Source organism: Notamacropus eugenii, chromosome 6 (assembly GCF_028372415.1).
Source record: "Notamacropus eugenii isolate mMacEug1 chromosome 6, mMacEug1.pri_v2, whole genome shotgun sequence".
NCBI classification, from domain to species: Eukaryota; Metazoa; Chordata; class Mammalia; order Diprotodontia; family Macropodidae; genus Notamacropus; species Notamacropus eugenii.
The window spans coordinates 204,061,116-204,081,156 of NC_092877.1; the positions used below are offsets into that span (position 1 = coordinate 204,061,116).

A 20,041-nucleotide genomic window follows, 5' to 3' on the forward strand; every position below is an offset into this window, starting at 1 on the left:
CGGGAAGCAGATTGGGAGCCATCCCAAAAGCACCACTAACAAACGTGCCTTGAAATTCGTGCAAGCTGCTGCCTCAGATGGGAAAATCTCCACTATGCTTCCTACTGAAGCAATTGACAACCGAAAGGATGGCTAGCCCAGGAGCTAAAGGAGGAAGTACGTTAGCTACCTTAGCGTGATGGGGAATAAGTAATCTTGGAAGGGAGTAAGGGATTAATTAATTATAATAACCATAATTGGCATTTCTTTTATGCTTTAAGGTTTGCAAAGCACTTTACAAATACGATCATGACTGATCCTCATAACAGGGAAGTGCTGTTATGATCCTCATTTTACAGATGAGGCAACTGAGGCAAACAGAGGTTAAGTGGCTTATCCAGTGTTGCATAGCTACTCCTGTTTCTCAGGTAGTATTAAACTTAGATGGTGCAATGGATAGAACAGCAGGTCTAGAATTGGAAAGACTTAAATTCAAGTCAGGCCTCAGACATGTAATAGCCCTTTGACCCTGGGGAAGTCACTTAACCTCTGCTTGCCTCAGTTTCCTCATCTGTAAGGTAAGGATAATAATAGCACTTACCTCCAAGGGTGGCTGTGGGAATTAAATGAGATAATAATTGTAAAGCACAGTGCTAAACACAGGGTAAGTGCTATATAAATGTTCATTATTATCGTTGTTGTTCATATTCAAGGTGCAGTATTTATTCTATCCACTGGGCCACCTATTTGGCACCTCTGAAAGGGCAAAACGAAAAATCTCTACTTTGATATCGTAAGGGTTGCTTCCTTCTCTCCACACAGGAAAAAAAAAGATTGCCATATATGTGCCTCTTAAGCACAGCACTATTAACCCCTTCCCTTATCACTAATATGCTGCATAAAACAAGATTTAAGTTTAAATAAAATCACAAAGTTTATATATTAAGCACTCACCAAGAATCAGAATCTTGCTTCTGATGGAATTAGTATTGCCCAAGACCTTTTTAGTAGAACTTCCTGTTACCAATCTCATCTACCCTCAGAACTGAGGTAGATCCCCAGAACAACATACAAGCAGAACAATTAGGTTTGTAAAGAGACGCATCAAAATTTCCATGATTAGACTTATGCTGTTATGCCAATAATGACCTTTGATCTTCACACAAAAAGAAGTTCTCCTTTCTCCTTCCATTCTCTCTGCAGAACCCCAGGCATGAAATTGAAAAAGTGATGGAATTCCTGGGGAAGAAGGTGGATGACAAAATTGTAGATAAAATTATCTATTATACGTCATTTGATGTAATGAAGAAGAATTCCATGTCAAACTACACATTCGATGCTACCATGAATCAGTCTGTCTCCCCATTCATGAGGAAAGGTAATATAGATGTTCTTTCACTAAGAAAATTAAGTTTCTTCATTATTGCCAGTGCTTTAAATAGGTATATGGAACATTAATAACAACAATAATTTGTTTGGTTGAGCAATCATATCCAACTCTTTATGACCCCATTTGGGGTTTTCTTACCATTGGAGTGGTTTGCCATTTCCTTCTCCAGCTCATTTTACAGATGAGGAAACTGAGGAAACCAGGGTTAAGTGACTTGCCAGAGTCACACAGCAAGTAAGTGTCTGAGAATGGATTTAAACTCAGGTCCTCTTGACTCTAGGTCTTGCACTCTAACCCAGTTGACCACCTAGTTTCCATAAGAATAATGATGATGATAATAATAACAAATAAAAACAACTAACTTTATATAGTATTTACTAAGTGCCAGGCACTGTTTTAAGTGCTTTATAATTATTATCTCATCTGATCCTCACAACCCTGGGAAGTATATGCTATTATTATTCCTATTTTACAGATGAAGAAACTGAGGCAAACAGGAGTTAAGTGACTTGCCCAGAGTCCCATAGCTAGGAAGTATCTAAGGAAAGATTTAAACTCAGGTCTTCCTGAATCCAGGACCAGAGCTCTATCCACAGTGCAACCTATAGTGACTACGATATGCCAGAATCTGTACTAAGTGCTGGAATGGTGATTTCATCAGTATAGAAAACTCCTAGGTGAGGGGATGTCCATAATCAATGCAGCTCAATGCTTTCTCAGCAACTTAGAGTCCCTGAGAGTCACTCAGAGTACTGAGATAACTTGCCAGGATCACACAGTCAATGTGTCCCAAGAAAGACTTAAACTCAGATCTTGGTTTGGAGGTAAATTGCTATCCACTACCTCATTAGGGTACTCAATATTTTAAATACCAATATTAATTCATAAGCTCTTTTCTGGCTTTCAAACTAAAGATAGCACAGTGTATAAAACATTATTTCCTTAAATGAAGCATTGCTTTGCTGTAGAATTACTGATCATTTGTGGACATTGAAAAAGAGAAAGATGAGTAATGATATATCCATGAATAATGTCTAATGGGATAAATGAGGATCTTAAACTTAGGGAAGGAAGGAAGGAAGGAAGGAAGGAAGGAAGGAAGGAAGGAAGGAAGGAAGGAAGGAAGGAAGGAAGGAAGGAGGGAAAGAGGGAAGAAGAGAGGGGGAAGGGAAGGAAGGAAGGAGAGGAAGGACAATTCTTGGAGCTTTATAATATTTCTTATTAATAAATCATGTTCAGTACATAGTGGTAAAATTATATAAAGCTAAATAGAGCTTAACCCCTAGGAGTGCCACTATCCAACTACCCAACATTTTAGTTGTTCATTCATTTCAGTTATGTCCAATTCTTCATGACCCTATTTGGGGTTTTTTTCTGGTAAAGATACTGGAGCAATTTGCTGTTTTCTTCTCTAGTTCATTTTATAAATGAGGAACTAAAGCAAACAGTGTCAAATGACTTGCCCAGGATCACATAGCTAGTATCTCAGATCAGATTTGAATCATCAAGATGAGTCTTCCTGACTTCAGGCCCAGTGCTCTATACGCTGCACCACCTGACTAAGTTTTGGCAGGTTCACGTTCTAGCAGTTGTATATTTCAACTAACACCAGCCGAGGTGATTAGGGAGAATGCCAGGCTCTCTGTTTTACAGAAAACTGTGTCTATCCCCCAAATCTGCCCCTTTTGAAGATGGCGGTTGCTCACTGCATTACTCTGGGGAAAGAAGGATTAGTATGAATTTATGCAATTAAATTCTTGGTTCAGGCCCTCACCCACGTGGAAAACTACACTCTCATTCCTAGTCTGCTGAAATCTCAGTAAATATTTATCATATGAATGTGACAATACTAAAATCAACCACATGCCTCGTGAAATTTAAGAAAAGACTAAACTGAGGCAATTTCTTAAGCAAAATATCATTTATTAACAGGGGCATGCAACCTGATAATAAAAGATGGGTTCACCTTAATGAAGGATGGTACCACCTCTGGGCCAAAAGACCCCTAATTGAAGATGCAACTCATTTTTATTAGCACAGAACAAAGAACAGGAGAGAAATCATATTACTGGCCAGCATCACAGGGTTGAGGTCTCATTATTGATTATATCAAAGTGGGCATAACCCACACAGGGGACAGAGACTACCTCTCTATCTCTAAGGAATGCTTTTGTGAATTTTATGGGTCACAGCTGCTTCCTGAAGTTACTGAGAGGGACCCTGGTACATAGACTCACTGGCACCTGAAGAATAGATAAGAGCACTGTACTGCCAATGTGTGGTACCTGTGGCAGCTATGAATATGCCAATACAGTTTTGAACTGCAAAATATAATAGACTCTCCACATAGAAGACAGAACCAAAACATTTATTTGAACACCAGAAAGTCAAATCCCAACACCAGAAAACCAAATCCATCATAGTAACAAAAAATCTATACATAATAACAATGCAGAGGACAACACTATCCCCAACCTTCCCCCTGTTAGGCTTCCCACAAACCAGCTCCCTTAAACAAAATCACAGACAAGCTCTCCCACTCATGCTAGTTGCCACCTGCTCGCTCTCTCCCGGCTCTGACTTCTCTGACTCACTTTCTGCTCTACTTATTCAGCAAACTCCTCCCACCACAGGCTCCATGTGACTCAGGCAGGTCACATGGGCCTATTAATGGATGGGCAAGATCTTTCCATTTAAATTACCATTACAAGCACCTCAACTGCAAAAGATGGGAGGTCCAACTTCTCAAGAATAAACACACAAACCTTGAAGGAAATTCTGGAATAATATTTTATGAGAATATTGAAGATAGAGTTTTCCTTTAATTAGTAATGAATATGGAAAAGTTTAAGCCTTTGGTATCTCTCTTCAAAGAGACAGATGATTGTCACTCAAAGATAGGAAAGAGGCTTTAGGTTTCTTACACAGAATACAGAATATGTTACAGAACAAACTCACTTGTAGAATAAAATACAGAATCAGGAAGTAATTCTCTCTCATGTAAGCAGGGCTTAATTATATACCATATTCAGAACCAAAAAAGAAAAGGAAATAGACTTGAAATACATTAAAACAACTATTCCATAGGCTATTCACCCATGACTTTTCCCAGATCCAGGTTGCCTCCAACCTCTCTATAGGCATGCCCCAAACCCAGAAGTTACCTGACTCACATCATTCAGGCCTAAGTGTCCCCCATTGGCTTTCTCATGGGCTGGCAAAGGGTCACAATCAAGTCAGTTGGGGAACTCCTGAAACAGAGGCACCTCAGTTCATTTCTGGAACACCCAAAGTGACAACAACCAACAACCTAGATTCAGATAATAACTCCTTCTCTTTTCCCTCTTGCCATGTTCTACTCCCACCTTGCTTCAAGCCTCTCCTGTCTCACCACAGACCACAAGAATATGCTCCTCTCCGAAGACATAGACAGCCTCATCATTAAAGCCTTATCAAAAGAAAATGGATACGGAACAAAAGCTATTTTGCTTCTTTACTTGATTTCCCTTTTCTCAAAGTTCATGCACTGGTATTTTATGTTATTTGCCATCTTTCCCCATCATGGCATTCCAGATAGCCTACTCCCAAGTCCTTCAGCTCTTTCTATGTCTCAATATTGAGGAGTCAGCACTGTACAAAGGAAAGAATGTTCAATGTCTCTACAGTCAGAGGATCTACATTCATACCCTATTCTAGATACTGTATGTGACCTTCAGTAAGTCATTTATCTTCTCTAGGACTGTTGTTCAAAGGTTTAAACTAAATGGCCTTTGAGGTCCTTTCCAGTGCTGATATAGGCTCTCAAAGAGCCTATATTATTTGGACAAGGTCCAACTTCAAAAGTTTTATACATGCCAACCCAAGATAAGGGGTTTATGGCTCATTTCCTCTCGCTCCCCAATGAAGCAATATGAGAACAGTTACAAAAGCAAAAAGTAAAGAGTTAAGTGGGTAGTAGTCTATCTTTAATTAGCCTGCTAGGTAACAGAGTATATTAAAACAACCTCCAGTTAAGATTCCTGTTAAGTAGAATAATTAATACCTCTTCCTTCTCATTACAACATTGATCTCTAAGACTCTCAATTTATAGTGTTTTGAATTTCTAGAGATCCTTTCCTTTCCTCTAAAGAACACAAAGATCCATAGACAGATGACCCTAATTTTGCTTAATCCACTTTGTAAGTACAAGGAGTTAGAAATGGAAAGTACACGTCGTTTAACTATATTCCTTAAAATATTTAGTTACTCATTAATATTTGCTATTTCCAAATCAAATAAAATTCTTGGTCTTTCTACGCCACCCAAGATTGCATTTCTCATGCATTATTTATTACCATACATATCACTCATATTGACTTAAAAGTGAAACAGCCCTGTTTCATTTACAGAATTATTTTCTGCATGAATTTTTATAAGAATATTGATAAAAATCCATTTAGAAAAAAAGTAGACATCCCACAAACAAGATCCTGAACCTTTAAATGAACCAAATTTTAAAACAGAGGCAGATAAGTGGCATAGTGGATGGAACAACAGGCCTGGTTTAAGGAAGATCTGAGTTCACATCCAGCCTCAGATGTTTACCAGTTATGTTATCCTGGGTAACTCACTTAACCTGTCTGCCTCAGTTTCCTTAACTATTAAATGGGGATGATAATAATAACACCTACCTCCCATGGTCTTTGTGAAGATCAAATGAGTTAATTTTTGTAAAGTACTTAGCATAATGACTGGCACATAGTAGGTGCTTAATACATGCCTGTTTCTTTTCCTCCTCAAAGTAAAAATTAGCATAATTTGAATCTTGGGGTTTCTTTAATGATTTAAATTTTAGCATATATCTGGTATGTTACTATTAATGGAAACTATTTAATGTTTAATAGTGATATCTTACATTTTTATATTGACACACTAAGGGTTGTAATAAAAAGAAAGAGAAGTGGTAGCACCAGCAAGTATGTGTGAGGCCAATGAACGTGAGCTAGTTTGCATAAATGAAAAGATATTTTTAACCCATGTATAATTTTGTTAGTTTCCTATACATTATTATTTTAAAGCATTCAAACAGCCAGCAAGGATTTATTAAGTACCTGCTCTCTATATAATAAATATTACACTCTGCGCTAGGGATCCTATACCATGCTAGATGTTGAGGATTCAATGACAAAAACAAATGCGTCCTTGACCTCAGGGAACTTTCACTCTAGCATGGAAATGCACATGTAAGTAAATGAAAAATATATGCTAAATAAATATAAGGTAAATGGAGAGGGAAATCTACCAGCTGAGGCAATCAAGGAAAACTTCATATAGGAAGCAACATGATCCAAATCATAATAACATATTCTTGGAAAAAGCACAAATAATTGTTTAAAAAACGGTTTGCTCTTCCCATGTTTTGGTACTTTAAGTTTACACACGGAGGATAGTGTTTTTGTTAAATAAATAGTATCCTTGGTGATTAACGTGGTAGCAACATACTCTTAGACAGTAATGATGAGGAATCTAGGCTCAATTCTAGACCAGCTCTCTAGCCTCAGTTTCCTCTTCTATGAAATAAAACTGATTGAGAAAACATGCTGGCATGGAAAGGGTTCTGATTAGAGTCAAAGGATTTAAATCCTGCCTCTGTCACTAATTACATGTATGTCTGTGGACAAGTCACTTAAATGGCCTGTGCTGGTTGGACTAAGTGGCTTCTAAGCTCCCTTTCAGCTCTATATCTATACTCCTATCAATATAACTATGAAAGCTCAACATGCCATTGAGAAGAAAGGAAACTATAATAATTATCCACTTTTATATAGCACTTTTAACTTTTTCAAAGTACTTTACATATAGTATTTCATTTCAATCTCACAAAAACCCATGAGATAGTCACAAACAGGTTTACTATCTTTATTTTATAGAAAAAGGAAACTGAGGCTCAGAGAGATTAAATAACCTGCCCACCATTACATGCCTAGTGTCTAAGACAGGATTTGAACCTTTGTCTTCCTGATGTCAAGGTAGCACTCTACACAACACTATAGCATGTGTATCTAGAGTCATCTGTTTTTTATTAAATATGCTTACTAATACTTTCATTGCTATATTTTAGGTGTGATTGGAGATTGGAAAAATTATTTCACTGTAGTCCAGAATGAGAGATTTAATGAAGACTATAGGAAAAAGATGGCTGATACTACACTCTCTTTCTCCATGGAATACTAAGATTTGAAATTGAGACAAAATGACTAAGAATTTTATGCTCACTCAAACTTTTAAAGTTGAAAAGATTGCCACTAACTGTATAATATTCTCATAATGATAGCTTAAAAGTAAGGAAAAAATTTAGGCTCAGTTTTCTGAGCCCTTTTTAGATTAAGTCTCCACTGGCTCTAATTACCCCAGGAACTATGCTATTTTTTCATGCCCCTCTTCATAGATAGGTGCATTTCCCTAATACTACTCATAATAAAATTGCATTTAGTATATTTCTAGCATGTGTGCTGATATATATGTTCATTTATATTTGTCTTGCTACCCTCTTTGACTACACCACCATAATTTACAATTTACCACACATGACCACACTAGCTATAGACTCCCAAAATAAGCCCCCAAATGAAAAAGAAAGAAAAAGTTTAGAAAGCACAATCACTTTTGCCAAGTCACTCTAATCTGAAAGAAGGATTCAGAGATTCCTTGGTTCCCTACTTAAGGATACTGATTTCGTATAATTTTCCACTACAGTTAATTCAGGGAATAAAACTTAGAATCAACTTAGAGTTGAAAGGAACTTTAGCAGCCATATGGTCCCAAAATTAATACATAACCCAAAATGAATTTGTTTCTATAATGCAATCCTCCTGACACAGGATTATTCGGTCTTAAAGGCAGGGTAAAACCCATAGTGTCTTGTGGTAGCTCATTGACTTAATAATAATTATTAGGAAGTTTTTGCCTGATATCAAGTCTGAATTTGCTCCATTTCTTTAGCCTATTGTTCGTAGTTCTACCTTCCGAAGCCAAAAGTAATCAATCTATTTGCTCTTCTATATGATAACCTTTCAATGACTTGGGGGAGGAAAAAAGGAATCATATCACCTTGAGTTCTGTCCTTAAGGTAAGAAATCACCATCTACTTCACTGGATCCTTATATAACATGAACTTGAGGGTATTAACCACTATGGTTGATTCCATATTCCATTGAATATTCTCCAGCTTATCAAGGTTATCTCTAAAATGTCATGCCAAGAACTGTACATAATAGGTCAGAAGTTGCCTGACTACAGCAGAAGATCATTACCTCCATTTTCTTGGAAGTCATGCCACTCTTAATGAAGCCCACAACTGAATTAGCTTTAGGGGCTGCCATGTGCTATCAAGCACACTGAGCTAGAAGTCTACTAAAAAACCCACATAGTTTTCTATCTTCAAATGTTTCTGATGTAACCAGAAGGAGAAGTCATTAGTCTGTACTGTCCAATTCTAAGATAATGAATATGACAGCTGAAATATGACAGTCAAAAACTCAATTTCCTATTTACCAACTTCAGAAGAACAATGAACTTCTAACTTAGAGATATGGTCATTTCACCTTTATTTCTCCTTTAATCCAATCCTGCTAGAATTTCATGAAGGCTTCTTCCTCACTGAAACTATGAGTATTTTCATCCTCACACAAACAGTAAGAATCCTGATATTGCTGAGAAGTTCTCTAGCATTTTACAACTGTTAGAAAAATACACTATACTTTTTCTGAACCAGTTTAACTAATGTTTACACATCTAAATAGTACATAAAGGCAAATGTTGATGGATCTGGGTATGTCAACACACAGTACTGAAACATAAAGCCACCTTTCAAATGCATTTACCTGAGAGAGGCTAAACCATAACCATGGCTACCTCTTAATATATACACAACGCAAATAATGTGCCTATCTAATAGGAATCAATAGAAAAATCATTCTCCAGTAAAGAATGAAATCATGATTTATTATTCTCTTTATATATCTAATATGAAATTGACCTCCACAAAGTTTCTTCCTTCTCTCTCTTCTTCTCCTTTCCCGCAGTAACCACCCTAATTCATTCCCTCATCTCTTCCTACCAAAACTATTGCAATGGTCATAAAGAATTACAGAATTTGACACCTGAAAGGGAGCATAGTAAAAGCTAGTCCAAATCTAGCCATTTTATATATAAAGAAACTAAAGTCCAAAAAAGAAAAGTCATTTATCTGTATTCATATAGCGAATACATGGAAGTACCAGTTTTCAGTACTAAGTTTTCAGAGACTCAAGACAAAGTCCAGTGTTGTTTGTACTATACCACACTTCCTTACATGAATACCTGTTTCCAATCTATTCTTCCTTTAATCCATGCTTCATAGCACTACCAAAGTAATAGCCATCCAAATGGTAACACATCCTATACTTAGAAATAGTATAGTGACTGTGTGTTGTCTACCAAATAAACAATCACCTCCTGATTCTTAAATTCAGAGTCCTCTAAAATCTTCAAGCTATATTCCTGGTAAATCAATCAGTAAACTTGTATTAAGTTCGTACTATGTGCCAGTCACTGTGCTAAGCCCTAGGGATACAAAAAAAAAAGCAAAAGATTTAAGTTTTTACTCTCAAGGAGTTTACAATTTAACAGGAAAGGCAGTATAAAAGCAAATGTAGACAAAGCAAGCTATCTACAGAATAAATAGGAAATAATAAACAGAGGAAAGACAGTAGAATTAAGAAGGGTTAGGCAAGATTTCTAGTAAACGATGAGATTTTAGAATGGACTTAAAGGAAGTCAGTGAAATCAGTCAGTGGAATTGAGGGATGAGAGCATTCTAGGAATGTGGGACGGGAAGAGAAAATATTTAGATCTGAGGAGGAATGTCTTGTTCATCAAACAGTCAGAAGGCCAGGGTTGTTGGGGGTAGAAGCTCAGTTCCATGTGGACAGTCTCGGGCGGGTAAATCTTAGAGTTCTCATAAGGCCCCCCAGAAAACAGCAGGGAATCGAGGAGTGAGACCGAGCTATCTCGTGTATTTCTGCCTCTTCCCGTGAGAAACGTGATGGGAGAGAGCTCTCCCCGCCCTCGAGATTGGCCCGGGTCTGGGCACACCTATTGTTATCTAACAGGCACGGTATTCAGGTGCAAACTACACGGCCGGAGAGCTTAAGTAGGGTCAGGAAAGCCCGAAGGCGCTCTTAGCGTGGAGGGGCTCTGACAGGACAGAAGGCTCCGTTTTTCCTCTCTTCGCTCTCCCCTCCCCCTCTCTCCCCACTTACACTTCTACTTCCAATCTCTTATCGTAAGATCTTTGCCTCCTTGGGAGATTTTCTCTCTCCCTCCTAAGGAAGAGCTTCCCCTGCACTTGTAACCAGGACCCTGAATAAAGCCTAACCCTTGTTCGACTCCGGAAAGTCTCTTCTCTCATACGTTTATCCAGTTTGGCCAACCGAAGACCTGGGACAGGTAAGGTAAGACTCGGGTAGCCCTCAGGCCTCTAGGCCTGGCAGTTGGCGCCGGGTCACTGGATGGAAGAGTACCTAGCAGAGAACAAAGTATAAAATGACTGGAAAAGTAGGAAGGAGATAGGATGTGAAGGACTTTGAATGCCATACTGGCCAGTCTACATTTCCAGTCCTTTACTATCTATATCCAAACTTTTTCTCACATTAATCCCCTATGTCTTAGAAGATTCTTCCACCACCTACCTCCATCCATTCATGCACATCCATCCCAGCTGAAATACTACCTTTGCCACAAAGCCTTCACTGACCTCTTCTCATGTTCCCCCCCCCCCACCTTCCACTTGCACCCAGAGAAAAATCTCTATTTCTTCAAATTTCTCATAGCATTTTTCCCTCATATTCATCTCACTGTCCTTCACATCAGTTACTTATGTACCCATTTTTACCACTGTTTGATTAGAAGTTCCTTAAAAACAATTGCTATTTTATATCTAACTATCTCTTCCCTGGGTCTGGCAAAGTACATAAGCATATAAGAGATGTTTAATAAATGGTCATATTTGTTTTTGAAAGTCTGTTAGTGAAAGTGAATAAAGTGTCTATACAATTTGACCGACAGATTGCACTTCTAGGCTTAAACCTTAAAAGAGACCACTGATTAAAAAAAAAAAAAACCCTATGTATACCAAAATATTTATAGCAGCACTTTTTGTAATGGTAAAAAATTGGAATCAAAGTAGATGTAGAAAAAAAGTAGAAAGAATAACCACAAAACAATTAAAAGAAAATGTTTTGATATTACAAAGAACAAGCATGACTTAAAACAAGTTATATGAGAAATGTCCCCAGCCTACTATGAAGAGGTGGGGTACTTCATACTCATTTTCAGACATTTTTGATGCTTTGATCAGTTTTGCTGATTTTTTTCTCTTCTTTTTCTTAAAAAATATTATTTGTTATTTGGGTATGGCTCTTTGGGAGACAGAAAAGAGAAATATTGGTAGGAAATTTTAGAGATTTAAAGATATCAGTAAAATCTTTAAAAAGTTTCTCCTTCCCCTGGTCCTTTGCAGAGGTAGTAGCTTATGGGTGAGTGGGGCACTAAAGTCAGCATCAGATTTTTTTTTTTCAGTGTGTTGATAAATTCCGGGGAATTTTTTCCCTTATCACAAGGGATGGAACTCTGGGAGGAGAGGAGAGGGATATAAAAGTAAAAGCAAACAATGTAAAAGCAAAAGATAGCAACAAAAATTTATTTGCAAAAGAAGAATCTCTACTTACACCTGAATATAAAAATAACAATAAAAAACTGAATGCTATGTAATTAGAATGACTAAGCCTGGTACTAAAGAAGAGTTGAGAAAACTTATCTTCTTCCATTCTTTGCATAGTTGAGAGACTATGGGTTTGAAATATGACACATGATATCAGACATAGCTGTCATGTTGACTGGCTTTGCTGAATTGATTTTTTCCTTTCTTTTCTATTCTGTGGAAGCAGGGGTATATTGAGAAATATTTAAGGTATAAAAAGCAAAAGTTATCAATAAAACTTTTTAGAAATCTCTATAGTTATATTCATTGCTGTCATCAGAAGTTTATATAAATGGATTTACTATTTCACAAAGCTTTCAACTCTAAAATTCAATGATGTTCTTACTTTAAGCATACTTATGGATATACAGAAAGAGTTTAATTTACTAATGGCTGCAATGAAGAGGCCATAATTTAAAAAACTAATTAACTGCAAAAATTAACTATATGCTCAAGTACAATTCATTTATTTTGCTAATTAACTTTCCCTGTGATAGGCAATACCAGTATAGAGTACTTTAGCCTCATAAAATTTATGAACAAACTTTGCTCATACATTAGTTGCTCAGAATTCACAGTATATTTTTCCATAGAGAAAGCATAAATGAAGATTAAGTTCTCCAAAAAAAAAAAAAAATGTGCACAGGATGATCAGTCATGAATGGCTTAGCTCTTCTCAGAAGGGGGCCTCAAAGTTGTCTAGTCCAACACGTTCACCAAAGGAATTCAGCCTCTGCCTGAAGAACACTAATAAAGGGGAAGCTACTATCTTTCTGTGGGGGACAGCCAGCATCCCCACATGGCTCAGTGATGTGGTGGTGAAGAAAGACATGGGCAGGCATAAGAAGATAGGACAACTCCATTTATTGATCTGAGGGTCAGGTCTTATAAAGATAAAAACCACAAGAATATGTGACAAGCTACTTGTCCTCATTCCAAGTCTGTTTGGCTAGTTCTTTGATCTCAGGAATGACTTTACCTATCTCCTTGTACTCTGCACGATTACAGCAAAATCCAGAGGTCATGGAGAGCAATGCCAGATGATAATGAGCACGGTCTCAGAGAACAGGCTTCACCTAAGTTCTGGCCTGGAATTGATACTGTACTCTATCCTTGTGCTCAACACGTTTCAAGGTAGCCCATTTCACTTTCTGACAGCTCTAATTGTTAAGAAATTGTTAAGATATCAAGTCTAAATTAGCTTCTTTAGGACTTCCACTCATTGCTCTTGGTTTTATCCTCTGACTCCATACAGAACATGCCCAATCATTTTCTGCCTATGATAACCTTTCAAATGCTTGAAGATAGCTATCTTATCCCACCTGAGTCTTTTCTCCAGAGTAAACATTCTTGATTCCTTCAATTGGTAGTTTTTTCTCATGGATTCAAGGTCTTTATCATCCTGGTTTTCCTGCTCTATACATTCCCCAACATATTCAATACTTCTCAAACTATGGTATCTAGGACTGAATACAATACTCTATAAGATGTCTAAGAATGATGGAGAACAGTGGAACTATTACCTTTCTATTCTTAGAAGCTATGTCTTTCTTAATGTAACCCAAGATCACATTAACATTTTTAGAGTCAATTGACTGTTGTTGTTGAACTATGATAGTAATAGTACTAGCCTAAATTATTCAGCTGAATTATTCTAGTACCTAACAACATGCTTGACAAATGGCTTAATAAATATTTCTTGCTTAGGAAAGAGAAGAAAAATGACAAGAAAGACAGTTCTTTCTCTCTCCTCTCTGTTGGGTACAGGCCCTTCCCTAAGCAAAATTTGAAATTTCCAATTTGTCTTTGGCAATCTTTTTGCAACCCTTTCTCACTTCTTTTTTTTTTTTTTAATTTATTTATTTATTTAACTTTTAAAATTCATTTTCACAGAATTTTTGGTCTCCAAATTTTCTCCCCCCTTGTCCCCTCCCCCCACCCCAAAACACCGAGCATTCCAATTGCCCCCATCACCAATCTGCTCTCTCCTCCATAATTTCTCTCTGCCCTTGTCTCCATCCTCTCCTCTGTCCTGTTGGGCCAAATAACTTTCTATACCCCTTTACCTGTATTTCTTATTTCCTAGCGGCAAGAACAGTACTCGACAGTTGTTCCTAAAACTTTGAGTTCCAACTTCTTTTCCTCCCTCCCTCCTCACCGCCTCCCTTTGGAAGGCAAGCAATTCAATATAGGCCAAATCTGTGTAGTTTTGCAAATGACTTCCATAATAGTAGTGTTGTATAAGACTAACTATATTTCCCTCCATCCTATCCTGCCCCCAATTACTTCTATTCTCTCTTTTGATCCTGTCCCTCCCCATGAGTGTCGACCTCAAATTGCACCCTCCTCCCCATGCCCTCCCTTCCATCGTCCCCCCCACCCTGTTTATCCCCTTATCCCCCACTTTCCTGTATTGTAAGACAGGTTTTCATACCAAAATGAGTGTGCATTTTATTCCTTCCTTTAGTGGAATGTGATGAGAGTAAACTTCATGTTTTTCTCTCACCTCCCCTCTTTTTCCCCAAACTAAAAATGTCTTTTGCTTGCCTCTTTTATGAGAGATAATTTGCCCCATTGCATTTCTCCCTTTCTCCTCCCATATATTTCTCTCTCACTGCTTGATTTCATTTTTTTTAAGATATAATCCCATCCTATTCAATTCACTCTGCACACTCTGTCTCTATGTGTGTGTGTGTGTGTACATGTGTGTGTGTGTGTGTAATCCTACCCAGTACCCAGATACTGAATAGTTTCAAGAGTTACTAATATTGTCTTTCCATGTAGGGATGTAAACAGTTCAACTTTAGTAAAGTCCCTTATGACTTCTCTTTGCTGTTTACCTTTTCATGCTTCTCTTCATTCTTGTGTTTGAAAGTCAAATTTTCTTTTCAGCTCTGGTCTTTTCATCAAGAATGCTTGAAAGTCCTCTATTTCATTGAAAGACCAATTTTTCCCCTGAAGTATTATACTCAGTTTCTTGGTTTTAGTCCTAGTTCCTTCGACTTCTGGGATATCATATTCCACTCCCTTCAATCCCTTAATGTAGAAGCTGCTAGATCTTGTGTTATCCTGATTGTATTTCCACAATACTTGAATTGTTTCTTTCTAGCTGCTTCCAATATTTTCTTCTTGACCTGGGAATTCTGGAATTTGGCCACAATATTCCTAGGAGTTTCTCTTTTTGGATCTTTTTCAGGTGGTGATCAGTGGATTCTTTCAATATTTATTTTGCCCTCTGGTTCTAGAATATCAGGGCAGTTTTCCTTGATAATTTCATGAAAGATGATGTCTAGGCTCTTTTTTTGATCATGGCTTTCAGGTAGGCCCATAATTTTTAAATTGTCTCTCCTGGAACTATTTTCCAGGTCAGTTGTTTTTCCAATGAGATATTTCACATTATCTTCCATTTTTTCATTCTTTTGGTTTTGTTTTGTGACTTCTTGGTTTCTCATAAAGTCATTAGCCTCCATCTGTTCCATTCTAATTTTGAAAGAACTATTTTCCTCAGTGAGCTTTTGAATCTCCTTTTCCATTTGGCTAATTCTGCTTTTGAAAGCATTCTTCTCCTCATTGGCTTCTTGAACCTCCTTTGCCAATTGAGTTAGCCTATTTTTCAGGGTGTTATTTTCTTCAGCATTTTTTTGGGTCTCCTTTAGCAGGGTGCTGATCTGCTGTTCATACTTTGCTTGCATGTCTTTCATTGCTCTTCCCAGTTTTTCCTCCACCTCTCTAACGTAATTTTCAAAATTTTCTGAGCTCTTTTTGAGCTTTTCCATGGTCTGATCCCATTGAGTGGGCTGGGATACAGAAGTCCTGACTTCCGTGTCTTTCCCTGATGGTAAGCATTGTTCTTCCTCATCAGAAAGGAGGGGAGGAGAAACCTGCTCACCAAGAAAGTAACCCTCTATAGTCTTGGTTTTTTTCCCTTTTCTGGGCATTTTCCCAGCCAGTGACTTGACCTCTGAATATTCTAATCACACCCACCTCGCCTCCTGATCCTCCCAGCCAGTGCTTGGGGTCTGAGACTCAAATGCTGCTTCCTAGCCTCAGGGCTTTGGGCGGGGGGCAGGACTGCTATTCAGTGTGAGATCAAGTTCAGCTGCCCAGGTGGGGGCAGGGCCACCTCACAGGCTCAGTTCCCTCAGGGGGTTTATGCAGAGACCTTCAACAATGGATCAGGGCTCCTGCCTGCTTGGGGAGGCCCAGTCTGCTCCCACCTCCGCTGGTGCCTCCCGAGGGGGCCTGAGTCATGGGGGCTCCCCACTCCCCTCTCGACCCGCCGAAGAGACCCTCTCACTGACCCTTGTCACCTGTGGGTGGAGGGACCCGTGCGGCTGCTGGAGACTCTGTCCCTGAAGCCTGTTCGGATCTGCTCTCTGCTCGGATCTGCTCCTCTCGGCACTGGGCGGCCAACGCAGGGCTGAGCTCTGCTCTGTGTCCGCAGCGTGAAGAACCTTTTGCAAGAGGTTTTCAGGCTCTCTGGAACAGAAATCTTGTCTGCTCCGCTGTTCTGTGGCTTCTCCTGCTCCCGAATTTATTGGCAGCTCTTTTCTACAGATATTTCATGGGCTGTGGGTTCGGAGCTAGCGTATTTGTGTGTTTCTACTCCGCCATCTTGGCTCCGCCCCCCCTTTCTCACTTCTTAATCTACAGGCTACTAGAAACATCAGATATTCTTGCTGACCTAAGTCCCTGACTCAAGTTTGTCCTATCCTTGCAAATATTCCACACTTAAAAGTTACCCATCTTCCTCCTTCCATGTTGCATATAAATCTGTAGCAAAGGGAGCAGGGTAACTGGGCAAAGAGCATGGCAAACAGTTCATCTTTGTAGATATAGAAATGTGGAGATGTAGGTGGGGACAATAGGTAGGACTGATAGCCACTTGCCCTAAACATGATGAAAGCCCACCAAGGTGATTCAAGTTAGTTAAGGCTGAACACGATGAGAACAGGTAAGAACAAAATCCAAAGCCAAAAACAGGAAGAGTCATGGCAGGAACAGAAGTTGGTAAGCACTGGTTAGGGTTAGGAGAAAGACGTTGCGCAGTGCCAGATTTAGAGACAAATATGTCTCCTCAGTCTTTGATTCTACTAGAGCTACACAGGTGCATTCCCCTCAGCCCTCCCAGTGATCTTGTGAGTCAGAGGCAGATAAAAATGAGACAGTCCAGGGTCCAGATCACACTTTCCCCTGTGCCTCTGGGATCTCAATTATTCTATCCCTCTCCTAGCGTTTGTCCTGGATGAAGGATGAGAAATCAAGACATACAAATCAAAATCACCATTCCTTCAAGTTAATCTCAAGTATCAAAATCAATCTCATTGAACAAGTTCATACTAACATCTGAATATTTACAACCTTATAGAACTATATTTGCACTTTTTAAAAGGATGCTTATGAACCCAAATGAATCTCTTAGTGTCAGAATTTCAGGAAATCTAACAAAATTAAGTGAAAAAATTCTGTCACTAAGAGGGATGATGTTTTTGGACCAAGAGATAACCATAGCCAGGTATCTCTGCCTCTGAAAATACCCTTAGAACCAATTCCTCTAAGCTAGAGCATCTTAATCTGGGGTCTACCAACTTGGGGAGAAAGACAGACAGAGATAGAAACAAAGACAGAAACAGAGATAAACACAGACGAGAGAGAAAGAGCTATATTTCAATATGATTGGTTTCCTTTATAAACTTAAATGATTTTATTCTATGCAATTAAAAACATCATGCTAAGAAGGGGTCTAGAGGTTTCACCAGACTGCCAAAGGAGTCTATGATACAAAAAAGGTTAAGAGCCCCTACTCTATTTCTTCTTTTCAAAAATGTATCCTTTCTTCTATCTTTTAACACACAGATTCTCCAAAAGCTCCACAGATCTTCTAAAAGCTCCAAATTTCTTCACAGTGAATCTCATGGCAATAGTTGGGGCTCCAATGATTTTCTGGTAGAGGTTAAATGACATTTTAAGCCATTTATTGTCACCAAGCCTCTTCCATATCATCATTTCTTTATGTCAGCACTGACTACTGCTTTTTGAATTTAATTAATTCCCCATACATGCTCTGTGGGTGCAAGTCATGACTGAGGAAAAGCATGGAACAAGTCTGGAAATTAAACAGTTTCCTATTCCCTCCTGTTTCATTTGGTTGCTGTGAAACCAACAAGAGACCTTTAAAGAAGTAAACATCCCACTACGCACAGCCCTTCCAGTTTAATCCACGGAGTTATTTGGCAGAAAAGAAGTCAGAAGAAAGGAAGAAGAAAGAAAAAGAGAGAGAGAAGGAAGAAAGGAAGGAACTGATATCTTTGTGTTTAAATATCTAAAAATAATAATATACAGTATAATAATAAAAATATACAATATGTGATAAAAATTCTATTGGCATATTATAACAAGAAGAAAGGTAGAAGCAAAAATTATTTTAAAAACCATCATTAATTCTCCTGTCTTTTAGTAAAGTGTACAACTTAGTAATAATATGTGTTTAGCACTATCATTTATCACAGCATTGTCAAATGGCCATAGATTTATGGAGTTCCTTTCTTCTCTGGAGCACAAAGTGTTTGCACAGCCTGGGATGCAGCAATGCAATGCAACCATATGGTTCCTACCAAGATTCAATATTTTACTTTTATTCAGTGAATCTCCACGTGGTTTGAGACACAGGTATATTACTATTTGTATCTCATTATGGGCACCCTCCCAGCAATTACCAGCAGCCAGAGAGTTCTTGCTAATAGTCTATAATTTTGAACTTTGGGGACCCAGAGGAAGAATATATTCCATGGAGGATCTTAGTTTTGGCACTTTCCCCCTGCCTGATATATTCCAGTTTCCTTAGCATGGCAAAATTGACTCCTATTGGTAGGAACTAAATAACTAAGGAAGGGCATTTTTGATAATTTCCCCATAAAGTTTCTAAGGGCCTTGTCTTTGATGGATTAGTACAATAACCTCCTAATTACTATCCCTCCTTCCAGTTTCTCTCCTGTCAAATCCATTCCCTGCATAATTGTCAAACTGATATTCCTAAAACATGGATTTAATCATCTGACTCCATACTCGAAAATTTCCATGGCAATCTATTGCCATTATGGTAAAATGCAAATTTAAAAGCCTCCGTCTGGCCTTTAAAGTCCTCTACGTCTTCCTTTCCACATACTTTCCTATTTGTGGCAAGTGAGAGATGAAATTACTGAGGAAATAAAGGTTCAAAGTTCCAATCACTTTAATTTATTAAGCAATGTATGACAATTGCCTAACAAATCAGGACCAGATCTCTTCCTCAGCTTTGGACTGGACCCCGAATACAGGGGAAACAGACTTTGTACGTTAAAAATAGTTAATCAAATGAGTCCACTTAATTAATCAGGATACAACATTTAGTAATCGAATCTCTAAATGGATGAAAGATTAGGAACTTTCCAAGTGGGGAGGAGAAAAAGCAAACAGGTGCAATTCCCTGAATTCAGAAAGAGATGACCTACTCTCCCCAAGTGTCTGTGAACAATCAGAGGAACATGAAAACAATAATTGATTGATCAGTACAGGGTCAGTTTTCAGATAAGACATATGGATTGTGTGAAATGAACAATTATGAGAAAACTCCTCACATCAATGTCTGGATTTAACTGAGTTTCTGATCAACATAACTTAGACCATTAAGGGTCTCTAAACAGCAGACAGAGGTGGTCCAGTTTCTCAAGCATGCAAGGCTAGGTTCAAACAATAAGATTTCCTCCCAGTTCCCACAACTGAATAAGTTTTTCTCACAAGACAGAAATTGAACTAGATCCATAACTGAAAAGAAACTAAGCTATCTCCAGAAATGAGTCACAAAATGGAGTTAGCCAATTTCCCAATTCTTTCAATTCTCTCATATTACTCTT

General features: G+C 38.3%; 2 protein-coding genes across 2 annotated transcripts in view; one reads left to right on the top strand and one right to left on the bottom strand.

Moving 5' to 3' along the window:
- LOC140512248 (sulfotransferase 1C4-like) overlaps positions 1 to 7,814 on the top strand; it is a 53,329-nt gene extending 45,515 nt beyond the window's left edge. The window contains exons 8-9 of the mRNA XM_072621481.1: positions 1,183 to 1,357; positions 7,470 to 7,814. Coding sequence (XP_072477582.1) covers positions 1,183 to 1,357; positions 7,470 to 7,582 — 288 coding nt within the window. The 3' untranslated portion in view covers positions 7,583 to 7,814. The remainder of the gene's footprint in view (positions 1 to 1,182; positions 1,358 to 7,469) is intronic.
- LOC140512603 (sulfotransferase 1C1-like) overlaps positions 1 to 20,041 on the bottom strand; it is a 198,457-nt gene that overhangs the window by 149,460 nt on the left and 28,956 nt on the right. The gene's annotated exons all lie outside the window — the stretch shown is intronic.